We start from the raw sequence: 19,208 nt of genomic DNA on the forward strand, positions 1-19,208 counted from the left end.
TATTTATTCGCTGGGGTCATCGAGGACCACGTTAAGTATTGTTACATTTGGCAGTAAACTTTGCTTTCTTTTGAACTCAGAATTCCGTCACTCTTTTTGATTGGACCTGCTAGCGTTCCTCTCTCCAAGGGATACTGTCTTCTTTTCGTCACTATCTTTTTTTCAGATTGTTTCAGCATTTTTCAGTTGTTAAATCAATTTTGATACTGCATGTAGTATATTTTTGTGTTTGTGGTACTGAGATGAGGGTTAATAAGTCGCGATGGGAAAAGGTACATCCAGTGGCATCGCGTGCTTAAAATCTTTCGATGTTCACATAGAGCAGACAGTAGATAAGAAAATCCGATGTATAGGTCTAAGTTGCTCCTCAGTCGGTCAGTACGTTAACAGGAATTCAGCCTATATTGTGTCGCCTTTTTGGTTCATTAATAGTACAATATGCAACACGCCTATAAGGGCAATAATTAAGACACGTGTAAAAATTTTCATACGAGTGTCTTAATTACCATTATAGGCGAGTTGCATACGACTGTTTATGCTCGACGATAATTATAACTCTCATAAATTTCTGTCAAGATGTCGCATTATAGTTGAGTTTACTGAACAGAGCGCATGCGCTGGGTTATTGATTTTCCGTGAGTGGATCAGAGACCTTGAGAATGTCACATGTTTTCAAAGCTCTGATACAAGATTATCATAAGCTGGCTTTATTTCAAATACAAATTGTTTATTGTACATTTGGTGAAGTGAATTTTCGGGAATGTGCCGTGTGGTTGTGGAATATTGGAAGTAGAAGGTGCATTGATGTTAATATGTGTGTCCGACATGTTTGATTTTGGAAACAAATGCGAAGCTAGTGCGTTGAGCGCGGATGCGATGTTATCCTTGCCAAATTGGTCAAACAGTTGTGCCATAATGAAAATGTGAACTCTGATTGGTGGAGAACCTGTATCGTAATGAAACTTGAACTATGAGCCTCATTAAGATTCAGTTTTCTGGCATATAATATTTATATTTCAGCATCGTCGAGCATAAACAATATTATGTTACACGTGCGACTATCAACAGCGCCATGCGGTTAGTTAATTAACCACTGGCACGGACTAAGCAAAACGTGCTGCCTCTTTGGGATTTGAAAAGAACTTTTAGAGAAGGCATTGGAAGCGCGTTAGCGGTCCGTAATCCACTGTCTTCTCGGTATGAAGCAGCTATCGGATGCATAGCGGGCAAGCAGTGCAGTAAACTGTGATCATATTCGCTATACCCACAGCATTGCATCTTCAACTTCTAGCTATGCAGTACACCGAAGTTTGTAATTCAAAACGGAGTTGTTGTCGGCTGGCGTGGCGCGTGATTCAAATGGAAACAGAAAGTGAATCGGGAATCACAACTTCGTAAATACGTTCTTACCGTACATAAATCTTGTTCTCATCATACAGTAACGTGTAAATGTCAAGAGTTCACGTGCTCATGTGATCCTTAAGATGAAACGCCCCTGGGTACATCACACTATGGACAAGTTGGCTAGGCCTGACGTAGTTGGAGATGCAGAGGAACTTCCTCTGCACGTATCGAATGCCAGGACACTTCCCACTTGTCTTTACGGAGTGAAGGAGTCATTTAGTCCACCTAGATCAATGGATTTTAGTTTTTGGACTGAAGTCCAAAACCAGACAGCACTGACTGACGTTCTAGGATTGAACACAGGACTTGCTGCTTCCAGCTAATAGCAATACCGCTGCTCTCAGTGATGATTCTATACTTTACAAAACGTCTGATGGTCGGAAGGAACTAGCAAAATTTCAACCGTGAGTTCCGTGAGGGCTCACTTATCTGGAGATATAGCTGTACGTAATTTATAGACTTAAGATTATAAACGAAATCCGCTGACGGATGTGTTGTTGTTTCCCTTGTTAGTGGAATTACCAAAGTTCTTTGTGGGCCACAAATCCGTTAAAATAATTTGTGAAGTGAACGGAGTTATAAGAATGATGAATTGCTGCACTTAGTGTGGTATTACCATCTGCTTACTTAGCTCAAGTTACACAAGATGTTATTTTTTATTATTACTCACTGTTGAATGGTTCCCTCTGTGCATCAATTATATCATTGGCGTATACTGGTCTGAAGATCTAGGCTACCACACAGCTTCGTAATACACACAGTATTAAATTACATATTTTAAAATCTCATCTCTCTGTATGAGACATAGAGACGTCTAATTTGGGATGAACATTACTTCATGATGTCAATGAGGTTGTAGTCGGGCCACTTGCGAAACTTCTGAAGAAAGGGCTTTTCAACTGACATTAATGCCAAACCGCATAAACGTTCTTGTGTCTGCGTTGAACGGCCATATGACTTTATCGTCTCTATGGAAGAAAACGTTATTTTTACAGATGCTGAGGTTGCTGGTATTATCGCCACGAATGTTGCCGATTTTAGTACTTCACAAATCACCTGCTTTAGTCTGATTTCATAGGCTTTATGACGGATAGAATTTCATGGGTTGTTTCTTTGAGAAATCGCATACGTACTCAAATTTCAAGATTTTGTTTTTTTACAAGAGTATTATGTTGGTCAGTGTGCACAGCATGCTGTTTATCTAGCTGTAAATTCTTGCATTACCGAAGTTTGCAAAGTTCATGCTGCTGCTGAGGCTTCTATTTACCATATTTTGGAACTGCCGTGCGAAAAGATTGGATATTTGAAAACTCTTCCTTTGACCATGCATTAGCTTCACGGCTAAATAACGAACAATATTTTGTGCGTATTTCCGCTAGTAATTTTGTTAACAATTAATTAAAATAAAGGAAATAATGAATTAGCTGATAAGACAACAGGGCTTGTATAAATTGCTTGTTTTAATAACTCCTATAATTCCTAGTTTCAGCGGGATAAAATGGAATAAACCGCTTCTTCTTATTCATATTCTCTTCTTCTCGCCTTTTCACCGATTTCTAGGGATCGGCATGTGATACTGATTCGGCCCAGTTTGCGTTCGGATGCCCTTCCTGACGCCAATCGTATATGGGGAGTGTATATAATCTTGCGTGTTTCAGTGCTGGTTAGTAGTCTGGTGTGTTGTGTGTATATCAATAGAAATATATTGAGATGAACACAAGTACTCAGTCCCCGAGCCAGAGGAATTAACCACACAGTGAAATGAAATGGCGTATAGCTTTTAGTGCCGGGAGTGTCCGAGGACATGTTCGGCTCGCCAGGTGCAGCCCTTTTGATTTGATACCCGTAGGCGACCTGCGCGTTGTGATGGGGATGAAATGATGATGGAGACGACACACACACCGAGCCCCAGTGCCAGCCAGATTAACCAATGATGATTAAAATTCCCGACCCTGTCGGGAATCGAACCCGGGACCCCTGTGACCAAAGACCAGCACGTTAATCATTTAGGCATGGAGCCGGACAACCACACAGTAAAAATCCTCGACTAGGCCAGGTTTCGAATCAAGAATCCTCTGAACCGAAGACCAGTCTGTTGACAGTTTAGCCAAGGAGCCGGACGTCTAAATATCTTCAGTTGATGATGATGATGATGATGATGATGATGATGATGATGATGATGATGATGACCTGTCGTAGTGGGTAATTTAAAAATAAAACCAGTGAGTGTGAGAAATGTTTTAGGAAACAAATTGACAGGTGACCGAGTGCTTAAAAGAGAGGTCAAAAGGAAAACTGAATACTGTTTTTTGTACCATAAATCGTTATACTCTAGCTTCATTAAGCGTCATAACCTTTTGTGTTTATATTATTTTGTATGAGCAGTTGTATTTTCAATTTTAAATTGTTAATTTTAGAGTATGATTTTTATCAATTCTTTTGAGTGTGTGTCTTAATCAATTTTATGTACTTCGTTACCTTACGATGATATAAACTTGAAATCTCTTTGCCTTGTTGTTTTGTTCATCCTCTTATATTCCACATTGCCTTCTTTGTTGAGTATGCTCGTAACATTGTGTGTGCGCTCACTTGAAAGGGCAATATGGCTCTATATACGTTTGAAAGAGTATAGTTCAGAATTCTGATTTGCACTCAAACGAATTATTTTAGGTTACAAATAAGTAAACTACTGAATTAGCCTAATTTAACACTGTCGTTCACCGGATGAAACCTATACAGTCCATTAAGAAATTTCCCTTCAGACAAGCAAATCAATGTTGAAAACATCCTAAGGATATGAGCTACGAATTTTAGGTAAATAAAATACAATAAAGTATGAGAATATATTCTTTATTTATTTCTAAAAATTACAGTCCTTTCCTTAATCATCGTTATCCTGTCGGTTAGATTAGCAGTTTGCCTTTGTCTACCACTACGAGCGCTAAAGTGCAGAGTTTCACTTAAACCTTTACAACTACATTCGGTGTAGACATTTTTCAAAAATCAAAAATCGCCTCGGGGTATTGAACCAAGGAACACATTACAGAAATAATTATGTAAATACGTTAATTTGGCAAGGATTTGAATAAGAAAAAGAAAACAAGTAAAGACACAAGCGATTTTAGGCTGTTTTTCTGGAACTGCATTTAGGCCGGAAGTGATTTTCAAAATTTGTTTTTTAGTTTGATCCGGTTTTCCCTGTCATCTTTCATTCCAGCAACACTCTCTATTATCATTTCATAGCATGTATCACTCATTAATAAATCACCTTGGAAGTGGCGACCCCATTGTAATAACAGCCTATATATGTTTCATTCAGTACATCCCTGACCCGGTCAATGACTGGAAAACAGGTTGTAGGTTTTCATACAGGGCTATACAATATTCACAATTTGAAACCTTTCTGAGCCCTTTAGCCCTTCAACCTGCGACACAATTGAGGAAATTGCTTAATGTTACGTTTTCCGTAGTATGGGGACCCCCACTTTGCTAGAAAAGGTTTTCAACATTAATAACAAAAATTGTATCGATGTTTCCATTATTAATAATGTTACGTAAAAGAGACGCATATTTTGTCACGAGCCCCTTAATACTTCTTAGGAAAATGAAAATGTTCCAACATCCTTAACGGGTCTCGAGAAACTTGAAGACGACGTTCCTTTTCGACTCAGCCAGTTTACAGAGAGAGATTGACATAAGGACTGAATTTTTAGAGGCGAAGCTTCCACGGTGTGTAGAATTATTTAGTTTATTTTTCGGGTTGAAGCGAGGTAATCAGTCTCCCAGGCAGGGGTATGTCAGTCGCCTTGACAAAAAAATACTACAATGTATTCGAAACGTCGGCAAACTGTACAGAAAACAACAACACGGTTCAACCCGGAAAATAAACTAAAAAAGGACTAAATGTGAGAGTCCACGATCACCACATCCTAATACCATCCCGTAGAGTCGTATTGTTGAGTTTCTGGGAAACGTAGACTTGTTGTGCAAGGAGAGAATGTACATCAAACACGGCAAAAATGTGATATTACATTTGATCTTAGAGACTGAATTCCTCAAGAAAACCGAACTGAAATTAAGGAGATGAGATTTACAATGCCTTAGAGACTGTTAAACAAGGAAGGCATTGTGGTACCCTGGCCTTCATTTTCAGATCGTCGGTACATAGCGTAATATAAACATTTATTTTATTAATAACAAAAGTGTTAAAGTATAAAAAAATCCTGTCCATCAAATGAACAAATAACATACCTTTGATCATTAACAAATAAATAAGAATTTAAGGAAATTTGTGTAGCTGTAATCTTGGCAATATAAACTGTAATAAATAAAATAAAATAAATAAATACATAAATAAATAAAACTACATTAAATTAAAAAGCGGAAGTTCAGTTATGTAGTTGCTTTATAACATTTCTTCTTTTTTTTTGTCAGAATAAAAGGAACTTGTGAAGCAGTGTGCGAAAAGTTTCAGCACAGTGGTACAGCTGCACTAAAGACTACCACTTAAATAATGCCACATAAATTGTTGGTAACACATGAATATCGCTGATTGCAGTCAGTAACTCATGGTGAAGTGCTATTGAGTGATATTTTCTTTTCATTTGTCTTCATTCAGCCTGGTTGTTGCTTGCCGTAAAGCTTCGATCTATTCTCCTTCTTTGAGACGATCTGAAGAGAATCGCCTTGCTGTGAAGTTGGTACTGTGAGTGACAAACCTTTTCTTGTTTTGTTTCAGTTTTCCCCAATGTCCCGTCAGCCCCGGGGATGCCTTGCCAGGGGGAAGACAGTAAGTAAAGCACAGCCATGTGTGTATGGGTGTCTATCGCCTCCTGGTGTTGGGATCCCAACTCTCTTGTCTCTATCTCTTTCGCTGTATAACATTTCGCTTTTGTAACCTTTCTCTGTGATAAGTAACTCCCTAATGTAACCATTCGAAATTTATCTTTGGTAGACATTACTAAACTGTGTGGTTGAACACAGTGCTGCAGCAGGTCTGCGTTTAAACACGAAAAGGACCAGCGTAATGGTCATAAGCAAGTATGTCATTCAACCTGTTAACTTGACAGTAGCTGGCACATCATTGGAGCAAGTATCTCGGCAGCTCTGGAACAATGCTGTTGAAAATAGGTCCCGGATTGAACAGGCAAGGACTGCATTCAAGAGAATGAGCAAACATCTCTGTAACAGGGACTTTAAGATCAATATCCGTCTCCATTTATTTCGGTGTTATGTATTTTCTTTCTTATTTTATGGTGCCGAGACTTGGACCCTAACAGAGAACATCACCAAAAAAGTTCGATCTTTTGAGATGTAGTGCAACCGGCACGTGCTCGGAATATCATGGGTTGACAGAATACGTAACACTGAAATACTGCAATGTCTGAACAATGAGAGTTAGAGGTGATGCATAACATCAAACTTGAGTACTTTGGCCATACCATTCGAAATGATAAATGTAGACTCCTTCAGCTTATCTTAGAAGGTAAAATTGAAGGAAGGAGAAGTAGTGGAAGAAAAATATCATCTTGGCTTCGGAATCTACGAGAATGGTATTGGCTCAGTAACCCCACTCTTTTCCGAGTTGCTGAGAACAAGAACCAGATCGCCCTGACGACAGCCGACATCCAATGAGAATATGGTACAACAAGGATAAGAAGAAGAAGAGGAAGAAGACACTACTTCCTGGGTTAATCGTTTGCCTAAAATTGAAAAAATTTATTCGAGAAATTTTCCGTTCTCCATATTTTGCACTGGAAAATTTAGAAAATAATAGATTTTTAACTTCTTTTTTCAGTTTTTACTCGATGCCATAGTACTAGCTTTCTAAGAATCCTGAAATGAATTGGCGATTGGTGGCAATTGGACACTATAGTGAAGTTTCTAACTTCTGTATTTTTCAATGAATTTTTACCATTGTTTCATCTGAGGTATATCTCCTCTTATATAGTAATGTTGCCAACTTTCAATATTGTACTTATAAAACCTTTTGAATGGGAATTTTTTACTTTCATTTTATCAGCATCGTTAAAAGAAGGCCCTGGCATCACAATGTGTTTTCATTTAGCACCAAATTTTTCACAAATCTGCTGGTAGTTACGCTAACAAGTCGCAGGGTCAGAGTTTGTTGTTTGAGAAATATATTGGCACGTAGATTTTTTTAAATATATGTACACACCATATTTCGTAAGTGAAAAATAATTTTGAATCACCTTTCACCGTAAAATGGGCGTTATCATTTATGCACCAACTATCTAACTACTATTGTGTAAAATTTCACCTACATTAGACAAAAAATTGCATGATAAGGGCTCATTTATGAAAGAAAACATTAAGATATTGCTAAGCCGTAAAATGCAAAATAAAAATTTAGGCAAGTTCCCTCACTTTGGAGTAAGTGTTCCCTTCAGACTTCTTTCTTCTCTCCTCCATTGATATTTCCATCACCTTATTCTTTTTCCTCAGCTCTTTCCTTTCACCTGAGCTCCTTTTCCTCCTTTATTGGGGCGTGTCCATTAGAGAATGGGAGAATTAAATGCCGGCGCAGCGCTGTTTAAAGGAGGCGTTAAGGACTTCAAAACTGGCGACATTTAAAAAATAAGTAGTTTGTGATAAGCAAACGTCAGAGTACTTTTTAGTGTCCGAAACCCAATTTCGATATTTTTCTTGATATTCATGAAATTTCACTATAGTGTCCCCTTAAAAGGGAACTAGCCAACATCCTGGCAGTCATCGCCTTTTGACTCTAATCAGAAGTAAAATAGGAGTTAGAGAAATCTAGATGAAATGGAATGCACTAGCACTACAAATATGGTCGAAGAAAATCTGAAAATTTAGTCCGTGTAAAAGAAAAAGAAGCAAATTCATAGTTTTACGTGACTTGATCTCAACGTGGGATCTGAACTGTTGGGGTGTGGCACTTTATTTTAAAATTCCTATGTCCACTGGCTGGAATTCGAGCCGCGGCTGCCGTGGGAAGAAGATAGTGACAGTTCCACTCGACTACCTCCCCCGTTTCGGGAAAAGAAAGGGGAGGATTACAAAGGGTGCGAAATTGAAAGCGCCTCCCAAACCAAATACCACCGGCATCGGAAGAGAGCAGCAGTTGGAATAACGATGTCATTTGAGTAAGAACAAGTGTCCAGGTAGAACAAGGACAACTCCAAAATGAGTAGAGGCTAGAATAATCTAGACGGAAAATAATGCATTAGCACTACAAACATGGTCTAAAAAGAATGTGCTGATTGATCTGTGTCGTTCAAATAATATTGTTATTGATTGGCAGTTACTGTTTCAGAAATGTGTACGAATTATGAAAACAAGAAAGTAATGCCTGAATTAGCGACGCTCTTGTTTTGACAAGTTATTTTCCTGTTAGGAAATGAAAAGAAGAAAAAAAGATCCAAATATCAGTCATCCGAACACGTCGATTAATATAATCTTGATTTTACAAGAAAGAAAATATACTGACCGGCAAAATTAATGGATCACTTGAATTTTCAGAGGAAAAAGCATTTCAGATTGAGAAAAATTTGTTTTATTTATATTGATTGTTTTCATGAAAATATATGTAAGTAACTAAGGGTAGCAATAACAGATAGATAACATTACTCAGATAATTTTTTTCATGAAAATGAAAATCTGCAGCCTGTTTACAGACATTCGACCGGGTCAGAAATGAAATGAATGAAGCCCCCATCTGGCGCCAAGGACACCAATTGTGCCGGTTGCCGAAGCTTGTCGCACTCCTCTGGGGTAACGCTTAATGACTGACGGATGAAATGATATTGGAAAGTGTGTTGCTGAAATTAATGATGTCAGGGAAAACCGGACTATCCAGAGAAAATCCTGTCCGCCTCCGCTTTGTCCAGCACAAATCTCACATGGAGTGACTGGGATTTGAACGACGGAACCCAGCGGTGAGAGGCCGGCGCGCTGCCTCCTGAGCCCCGGAGGTTCATTTTATGAAAATAATCAATGCAAATAATAAGACAAATGTTACAGAATCTAACATGATTTTTCGTTTGAAAATGTAAGTGATCCACTAATTTTGCCTGTCAGTGTATTTTGCAGTCTTCCTTACATTCAAAGTGTTAGCACTTGCCATGTATCACTCTTACTGATCCAAATGTCGATTTTCAAATTACTTAGTTCTGAACTAGTTAAAAACAATACAACATAGAAAATATTGACAAAATATTTAGAAGATTTGGATTTGAGAATTTCCTTACCTGAGTTGTTCTTTCAATGAAGGAATATTGGTCATGGGTATTGTAGTATCTTCGGTGCTGAATGCGTGTCTCGTCTGGGGATTAAGTTGCTAAGGTTTGATTGAAATCGAGAAAGTTCCTTTAACCATTCAGTCTGTGGGTAAGATGTAGAAAGGAATAGCTTTATTCTCAGGTTGAGAGGGGTGATTTTTGGTAGCTGTGTTCTACACTCGTTTATGAAACGAGAAACAAATCAGCAAAAACAAATATGTTCTGGCTTCTAACGTCAATATACAGTGTATTAGATCGCTTTACTGATAGATGCACTGCATAAAATTATATTTACCTTGCTCTGAAGAAGTAAACATTTTCTTCAAATGTTCATATTGGTTCACTCAGAAAGAAGCCTCAAAAGAAAACTATGTAAGGATTGAGAGCGATGGGTTCACCGCTTATCATGTGTTTCGACTTGTTATAGTGTCTTCGTACAAGAAAATTTTAACATTGAGGAGTTACTTATCCTCCACCTGTATTTAGATAGCACTGAGTATATTTTATTTTCAGGTTTGTATGAAATTATTTCGTGATGTGTGCACCTAATATATTGTTGTTCCTAGTTAGTTAAAGGGAGATATCCATAATTAATGCTGCTTGTTTTCCAACTATTGCTTCTGTATTTGCTGATCTGCGTGATAGACAAGTTTGTTCCTGATTTTTTTTCCGTCGATTATTGAACAATATGTCATGCTGCTGTTTGTATTGCGTGCTGCTTGCCTTGTTAATACTAAATTTTCCAATAAATCTCTCTGAATATATGGGTTTGTCATATTTGTCATTGATGGCTAGTAATGTAGTAAGTGGACGTCTTGATATTGTAGAAGTCGGGAGATTGAAGTTTAGCAGTAAACAGGTACGACAGTTCCCAGTAGCTGAATGGAGTTCGCAGATTTTCCACACTACATTTTTGTTTTTTGTTTGTTTGCTTTCGTTTATTTCTTACATCATTACACCTAAGTTACGTCATATCCTCAAGAAACATCTCCGTAGAGTGCTCAGTTGAAGGAGTAAAGGAAACGAAACTACATTAGAACATAGCTAAAAGAATATAATGCAAAATTTAAAATACTGTATATTATAACTTTCGCTTGTGATTTGATAGTCAATTTTTAGAATAAATACCGAAGCACATATTCCGCGCGGCGAATTTGCATGCTCTAATTTCGTCTTCACCCACATGCGAACCCAAATGTTTGCGGAAACGCGGAAAGTTAATGAAAATTTTCATTCGAAAAAGTTATAGATATTTTGTTTATAAACATGGCCGAAAAGTTTGGAAACACGCTATCTTGTTTATCAACAGTAAAGAATATTCATGAACATTGTTGATTAACCGTGTTTATTAACAAAGTTGACAAATTCTTTGTGTGGACGCACTTTAATAAAATAACAATTTCGTATTGCTGTTACAGCCAGATGCAATGCTTGTTAAGGAGACCCTTCGATGAGCTATGTTAGCGACGACACAAGCACGCTGACTCCGAGCCTAGAGAGTTAGACCCGTACTGTTAAAATCCCATGACCCATCCGTGAATCTAAAGAGGGACCTCGAGACCCGAAGGCCAGCAACCCGGTCAGGCTCAGATCAGGTGCCCCATGCTCTACACTCTGTACTCCCAATCTCCTAAGGAGAGACAGACCAGTGATTGATCATATGACCTGCAGATTAAGAGCTGGGCATGCTGACTGCCAAAGCAGAGAAGTAATTGGGAAGGAGAGTAGTATTATGAATAGGAAGAACATTATGTTACAGAGAAGACATATTTTTGAATTGTTCACCACGTAGTTACCGAGTACTAAATTCATTACGTTATATCCTTCCATAAAGAGTGTTAGTTCAATAGAAGTGTGAGTGCACTTTAGCTCTTCATTGAACTTCATCGGTTGTATGAAGCCTTGATTAACGGACGTTATTGGTTAACCCCAGGCAGAGCTGAGGGTGCAATGAGGGAGGTCTACGCTCGAAGTGACAATGTGTCTACCAATCTGTATTTCACTTGGGCTACCTCCATCTTGTTTTTTGCATATTTTAGTTGTTAACAGTGACGGTTATTGTGGTTGTAGATTATTTTTCATCAAGCAACCTTTTCCCGGATTCTACTGCGGCACATGCAGAAAAATTTATTTCGACTAGTGGCCTGTCGCAGCGATTGCTGCGAACAAAGACTAAATTTTTTAAAAAAAACCAAACCAAACCAAACCAAACGCCATGGCACTACAGCCCTTGAAGGGCCTTGGCCTACCAAGCGACCGCTGCTCAGCCCGAAGGCCTGCAGGTTACGAGGTGTCGTGTGGTCAGCACGACGAATCCTCTCGGCCGTTATTCTTGGCTTTCTAGACCGGGGCCGCTATCTCACCGTCAGATAGCTCCTCAATTCTAATCACGTAAGCTGAGTGGACCTCGAACCAGCCCTCAGGTCCAGGTAAAAATCCCTGACCTGGCCGGGAATCGAACCCGGGGCCTCCGGGTAAGAGGCAGGCACGCTACCCCTACACCACGGGGTCGGCAACTAAATTTAAAAATGAGGAAAAATAACGCAAATAGTACTGAACTCCAGAAGACCATTATCTGTCTTTAAAATTACACTTACGTTGTGACTATGCATTCGGAATATTTGAACCTTAGAAATGTATAAAATTTTCACAACGAATTCTGATCTCATTAAGCTAGTCGTATAATGCTCGGCAATTTTCAGTAGACAGTAAATCTGAAATTCGCCTACGAATCATCCCCTAAATCTCAAAACAGTCAGGACCCTGGGATGTGGCTGCGGTTAGCAGAGAAGAACGTAAAGGACATTGGACTGTTCATGTAACATCATACGTTTAAGTATGTCGTTCACTTGAGGTTGTAGAAAATTAACCAAACCATTGTGGCATCACGAATTAAAATGTCCATTTACCTTTTCCGCAGCGAAATGTCGTGATTGGCAGTGCGTACTTATTTCATTTAATAACCCTACACTGAATAATTCAAGATGTTTCGTAATAAGGGACTTTTGAAATAGAATCTGTCAATCAATCTGCATTTAGGGCAGTAGCCCAGGTGGCAGATTCTGCATCAGTTGCTTTCCTAGCATTTTCTTAAATGATTGCAAAAAAATTGGAAATTTAATGAACATCTCCCGGTAAGATATTCCTATCCCTAACTCTCCTTCCTATAAACGAATATTTGCCCCAATTTGTCCTCTTGAATTCCGGCTTTAACTTCATATTGTGATCTTTCCTACTTTTAAAGACACCACTCAAACTTTTTCGTCTACTAATGTCATTCCACGCCATCAGTCCACTGACACCACGAAATATACCACTTAGTCTAGCAGCTCGTTTCCTTTCTCCCAAGTCTTCCCAACCCAAACTTTGCAATATTTTTGTAACTCTTTTGTCAGAAATCACTCAGAACAAACCGAGCTGCTTTTCTTTGGATTTTTTTTTCAGTTCTTGAATCAAGTAATCCTGTTGAGGGTCCCATACGCTGGAACCGTACTCTAGTTGGGGTCTTACCAGAGACTTATATGCCCTCTCCTTTACATCCGTACTACAACCCCTCAATACCCTCATAATCATGTGCGGAGATCTGTACCCTTTATTTACAATCATATTTATGTGATTACCCCAATGAATATCTTTCCTTATATTAACTTCTAGGTACTTTCACCCCATCAACGCGGTAATTAAAGCTCAGAGGACTTTTCCTATTCGTGAAACTCACAACCGGACTTTTAATCCCGTTTGTCATCATACCATTGCCTACTGTCTATATCACAACGTTATGGAGGTCATTTTGCAGTTGTTCACAGTCTTGTAACTTATTGTAACGTGTTGGCGGGGTGAATAAGTAAATAAATGAGTACATAACCTGGTAGCGTCCTATTTCTAAGATTTATTAACTAAGCACTACAATTACAGATTTACATACACACACACGATAGCCGAGCTTACACCTTACACAAGTACACTTACATGGTTCGCGCTCTCTCTTAGTTTCTCATGTTCCATCTACAATGACACACACACACACACAGAGTCATCGATTATTTACACTCACTCAGCCACTCTCGTTGGCACTGTCACGGTCCACAGCCTACACGTCAGTCTCGCAGGTCGGGATAGTATCCGCTGTTCACTCAATCCGTCGAGCTCCGCAGTCTGCACACGTCGGCACCCATTGTTTCCTTCGCGCTGCTCCAGAACACCCAAGGTTCTTCTCCAGCAGCCGGCCTCAAGGGACTCACACACGACGTCAGGGAAATAGGAACGAGTCCTCGGCTCCAACAGGCAGATACTCCATCAGGCTGACATCTCAGCCCAGTCTATCACTGACTGCGCTCTTCGCTAACTCTTACCATCGAACTCAATCTCGCTCTCACTCACTAACTCACTAAGTCCCACTAACTCTTATATACCTGCGCTGGCCCTTCTAGAATAGTCCGGATGCTCCATGGATCGAGGAACCTCGCGAGGTGGAAGACTCCAGGCTAATAGTCGAGTCATTTCCGTCGTCCCATGCGGCGCGACCACGGATAGAAGAGACAAGGGCCGGCCCAGCACTTAAGTGTTGCTCGTGATTGGCGCGGTCGGGCGTAAGGGGGGTGTGGCGATGGGTGACGAGCTCGGCCCGTAGCAAGTTGGCATGGCGGACTATATAACCATTACATTATTTATTACTGTGTACAGAATAACATAATCTGCAAACAGCCTTATCTCTGATTACACTTCTTTACACATATGATTTATATAAGATACATAAGAAAACATAAAGGTCCATTAATACTGCCTTGAGGAATTCCCTTCTTAATTATTACAGGGACAGATAAAGCTTCGCCTACTCTAATCCTCTGAGTTCTGTTTTCTAGAAATATAGCCACCCGTTCAGTCACTCTTTCTCTAGTCCAATTGTATTCATTTTTGCCAGTAGTCTCCCATGATCTACCCTATCAAATGACTTAGATAGGTCAATCGCGAGACAGTCCATTTGACCTCCTGAATCCAGGATATCTACTATATCTTGCTGGAATCCTACGAATTGAGCTTCAGTGGAATAAATTTTCCTAAACCCAAGCTGCCTTCTATCAAACCAGTTATTAATTTCGCAAGCTTGTCTAATATAGTCAGAATATGTCACAATATCGTGAGATGAATTTCTTTTTGTTTCTCGCTTATTAGAACCAACATGATGCAACTACCATTCCGGCATTCTGGTGGTTTCCTGATTTCACGGAGCCATATATGGGACTAAAATAGAAAGATCAGCATAGACGACTTTCACAGAGCTCTCTATCGTGCTAGATAGAAAGATCAGCGCGAGACAACTTTCATAGAGTAATCTACCGGCTATTACAGTAAACTTCAATGTCCTAATCACGGCCGACTGGATTCTTCGCTGAGCAGCTACCTGGAGCGACGCATCAAGTCGGCCGTGACCTAATCATTGTATCATTTGAGTAAATCGTATTTTACGTAAGTAAGGTACTTAATAAAAATATTTTTCTAGTAATCCTAAGATGGAGACAATTCTTTTGGTGTATAACACATAGGCGTTAGTATTGCAATTTTGTCACAATATTGCGTTACATGGTGCGATTCAGGAAGGATATGTGGAAACGTTACTTGAGGTATAAAAATACCGATATAAAGATAGTGGTGGTGGTGATGATTGTTTTAAGAGGAACCATCTTCTCTTAGCACTGCCAATTTAGAAGTAAAGCCGTGCGGAGTATAATTAGAAAAGAAAGAGATGTCCGATAGTTCGAAGAATAAAGATATCGGCACAAGAAAGGGAATATCCTCGAAAGACGTGAAAATGAAAGACTACTAAGGCCTCGGAAAATTAATATTATCGGGGTCGGAAGAGAAAAGAACTTGACCAAAAAAGGACGGATAGTAGTGATGAAAGTGGGGGGACTGGTACAGGTAAGTGGGAGCATTGCCACACTGAGCTAGGGGTTCCGTGGTCTCCAACCCACGCTTTCAAGATGGGAGTTCCTGGATCTAAAGAGAGAGGTACACCTTTCGCTAACTTAATAGCGGTAAGTTCCAGTTTTGATGGCTCAACAACTACAGATACAAGGTACTTAAAAATAGCATTTTGCATGCTTAACATTTACGTTATAATGTTGAGATATTTTAAGATGTCTGATGTGAAATTAACAGAATTCTGCATGTTGTTGTTCAAAACCAATGTAAACCGGGTAAATGGGCGTTAGAGGGTTGGTCATATCAATCAATCAATCAATCAATCAATCAATCAATCAATCAATCAATCACTACTGATCTGCATTTAGGGCAATCGCCCAGGTGGCAGATTCCCTATCTGTTGTTTTCCTAGCCTTCTCTTAAATGATTGCAAAGAAACTGGAGATTTATTGAACATCTCCCTTGATAAGTTATTCCAATCCCTAACTCCCCTTCCTATAAACGAATATTTGCCCCAATTTGTCCTCTTGAATTCCAACTTTATCTTCATATTGTGATCATTACTAATTTTAAAAACATCATCCAAACTTATTCGTCTACTGATGTCCTCCCACGCCATCTCTCCGCTGACAGCTCGGAACATACCACTTAGTTGAGCAGCTCGTCTCCTTTCTACCAAGTTTCCCCAGCCCAAACTTTGCAACATTTTTGTAACGCTACTCTTTTGTCGGAAATCGCCCAGAACAAATCGAGCTGCTTTTCTTTGGATTTTTTCCAGTTCCTGAATCAAGTAATCCTGGTAAGGGTCCCATACATTGGAACCATACTCAAGTTGAGGTCTCACCAGAGACAAATATGCTCTCTCTTTTACATCCTTACTACAACCCCTAAATACTCTCATAACCATGTGCAGAGATCTGTACCCTTTATTTACAATCATATTTATGTGATTACCCCAATGAAGATCTTTCCTTATATTTATACCTAGGTATTTACAATGATCCGCAAAGGGAACTTTCACCCCATCAACGCAGTAATTAAAACTGAGAGGACTTTTCCTATTTGTGAAACTCACAACCTGACTTTTATCCCCATTTATCATCATACCATTGCTCCCCATTTATCATCATACCATTGCCTACTGTCCGTCTCACAACATTATCGAGGTCATTTTGCAGTTGCTCACAATCTTGTAACTTATTTATTACCCTGTACAGAATAACATCATCTGCGAAAAGCCTTATCTCTGATTCCACTTCTTTATACATATCATTGATATATATAAGAAAACATAAAGGTCCAATAATACTGCCTTGAGGAATTCCCCCTCTTAATTTTTACAGGGACAGATAAAGCCTCACCTACTCTAATTCTCTGAGTTCTACTTTCTAGAATTAGAGCCACCCATTCAGTCACTCTTTTGTCAAGTCCAATTGCACTCATTTTTGCCAGTAGTTTCCCATGATCTACCCTATCAAATGCCTTAGATAAGTCAATCGCAATACAGTCCAACTGACCTCCTGAATCCAGATATCTGCTATATCTTGCTGGAATCCTACAAGTTGGGCTTCAGTGGAATAACCTTTCCTAAACCCAAACTGCCTTCTGTCAAACAAATTATTAATTTTGCAAACATGTCTTATATAATCAGAAAGAATGTTTTCTCAAAGCTTACATACAATGCATGTCAAACTGACTGGCCTGTAATTTTCAGCTTCATGTCTATCACCCTTTCCTTTATATACAGGGGCTGCTATAGCAACTCTCCATTCATTTGGTAAAGTTCCTTCATGCAAACAAAAATCAATCAGATATGGTACTATATCCCAACCCATTGTCTTTAGTATATCCCCCGAAACCTTATCAATTCCTGCAGCTTTCTAGTTTTCAACTTTTGTATATAACTGTAAATGTCATTGCTTTCATAGGTAAATTTTAATACATCTTTAGTATTAGTCACCTCCTCTATCTGGACATTATCCTTGTAACCAACAATCTTTACATACTGCTGACTGAATACTTCTGCCTTTTGAAGATCCTCGCATACACACTCCCCTTGTTCATTAATTATTCCTGGAATGTCCTTCTTGGAACCTGTTTCTGCCTTAAAGTACCTATACATACTCTTCCATTTTTCACTAAAATTAGTGTGGCCACCAATTATGCTTGCCATCATGTTATCCTTAGCTGACTTCTTTGCTAGATTCAATTTTCTAGTAAGTTCCTTCAATTTCTCCTTACTTCCACAGCCATTTCTAACTCTATTTCTTTCCAACCTGCACCTCCTTCTTAGTATCTTTACTTCCTTGTTATAATATAGTGGATCTTTACCATTCCTTACCACCTTTAAAGGTACAAACCTATTTTCACATTCCTCAACAATTGCTTTAAACCCATCCCAAAGTCTGTTTACATTTATATTTACCGTTTTCCACCGATCATAGTTGGTTATTAAAAACTCCCTCATGCCTGTTTTATCAGCCATATGGTACTGCCTAACAGTCCTAATTTTAATCTCTTCTTTAACATTTATTTTTAATTACCACAAAAACAGCTTCGTGAACGCTAATACCATCTATTACTTCGGTTTCTCTATAGAGCTCATCTGGTTTTACCAGCACCACATCCAGAATATTCTTCCCTCGAGTTGGTTCCATCACTTTCTGAATCAGGTCCCTTCCCATATTAACTTATTTGCCATTTGTTGGTCATTCTTCCTGTCGTTCGCATTACCTTCCCAATTGACATTTGGTAAATTGAGATCACCCGCTACGATCACGTTCCTTTCCTTATCGTTTCCCACATAGCTGATTATCTTATAAAATAATTATGAATCAGCATATGCGCTACCCTTTCCTGGTCTGTACACTCCAAAGACATCTAGTTGCCTATTATCTGTAGAAATGAGCCTTACCCCTAGAATTTCGTGCTTGTCATCTTTAACTTTTTCGTAGCTTACAAATTCTGTTAAACAATACTGTTAAACAATTTGAAAGAAATAATTCGATATATCGCACCGTTGTCATGTTATCATCTGCTGAAGTTAGCCAATCAGATCACTTCGCAGGCGAATTCAATTGAGCTTTGTGAGGTGGTGCTGCCAACTGTGCTCGTAGCTTAGTACCGGCTTGAGAGCCATGCTGAGAAATCAGCCTCAAACATGAACACACCGGTGTCGCCGCAGCATTCTTACTAATCCTGACAGATTGGAGGGCCGTGTTTGAATTCCCCTCCTGGCGAGGATTTTTCTTCCATTCTCTATGTATGTTGCGTGAATAACTATTTGATGGCTAAGTATATTCTGTCCTTTACCACAACTTATTTGTGTGAAGGTGTGTTCACATCCCTTCTGTATTTGTCTTGTTCTTCTTCTTCTTCTTCTTCTTCTTCTTCTTCTTCTTCTTCTTCTTCTTCTGCTTCTTCTTCTTCTTCTTCTTCTTCTTCTTCTTCATATACCATGTCCTCGCAGAACTTTGGCGATCTGTTGTTTGTTCATAGCTGTTCTGAACAGAGTAAGCTTTGTCACCCCAAACCACTGGCTCACGTTGCCGAGCCATGATGTCCTACTTCTCCCCGGATCACGTTTTCCATTAATTTTCCCTTGGAGTATTACTTGCAGAA

The 19,208-nt window shown here is 39.2% G+C and overlaps 1 protein-coding gene across 2 annotated transcripts in view; it reads left to right on the forward strand.

Moving 5' to 3' along the window:
- The window catches only part of aPKC (protein kinase C iota type), a 551,572-nt gene that overhangs the window by 131,073 nt on the left and 401,291 nt on the right, over positions 1-19,208 (forward strand). For both annotated transcript variants that reach the window (XM_067138622.2, XM_068225692.1), the window contains exon 3: positions 6,143-6,193. In XM_067138622.2, coding sequence (XP_066994723.2) covers positions 6,143-6,193 — 51 coding nt within the window. The remainder of the gene's footprint in view (positions 1-6,142; positions 6,194-19,208) is intronic.

This window comes from Anabrus simplex, chromosome 1 (genome assembly GCF_040414725.1).
Source record: "Anabrus simplex isolate iqAnaSimp1 chromosome 1, ASM4041472v1, whole genome shotgun sequence".
Taxonomy (NCBI): Eukaryota; Metazoa; Arthropoda; class Insecta; order Orthoptera; family Tettigoniidae; genus Anabrus; species Anabrus simplex.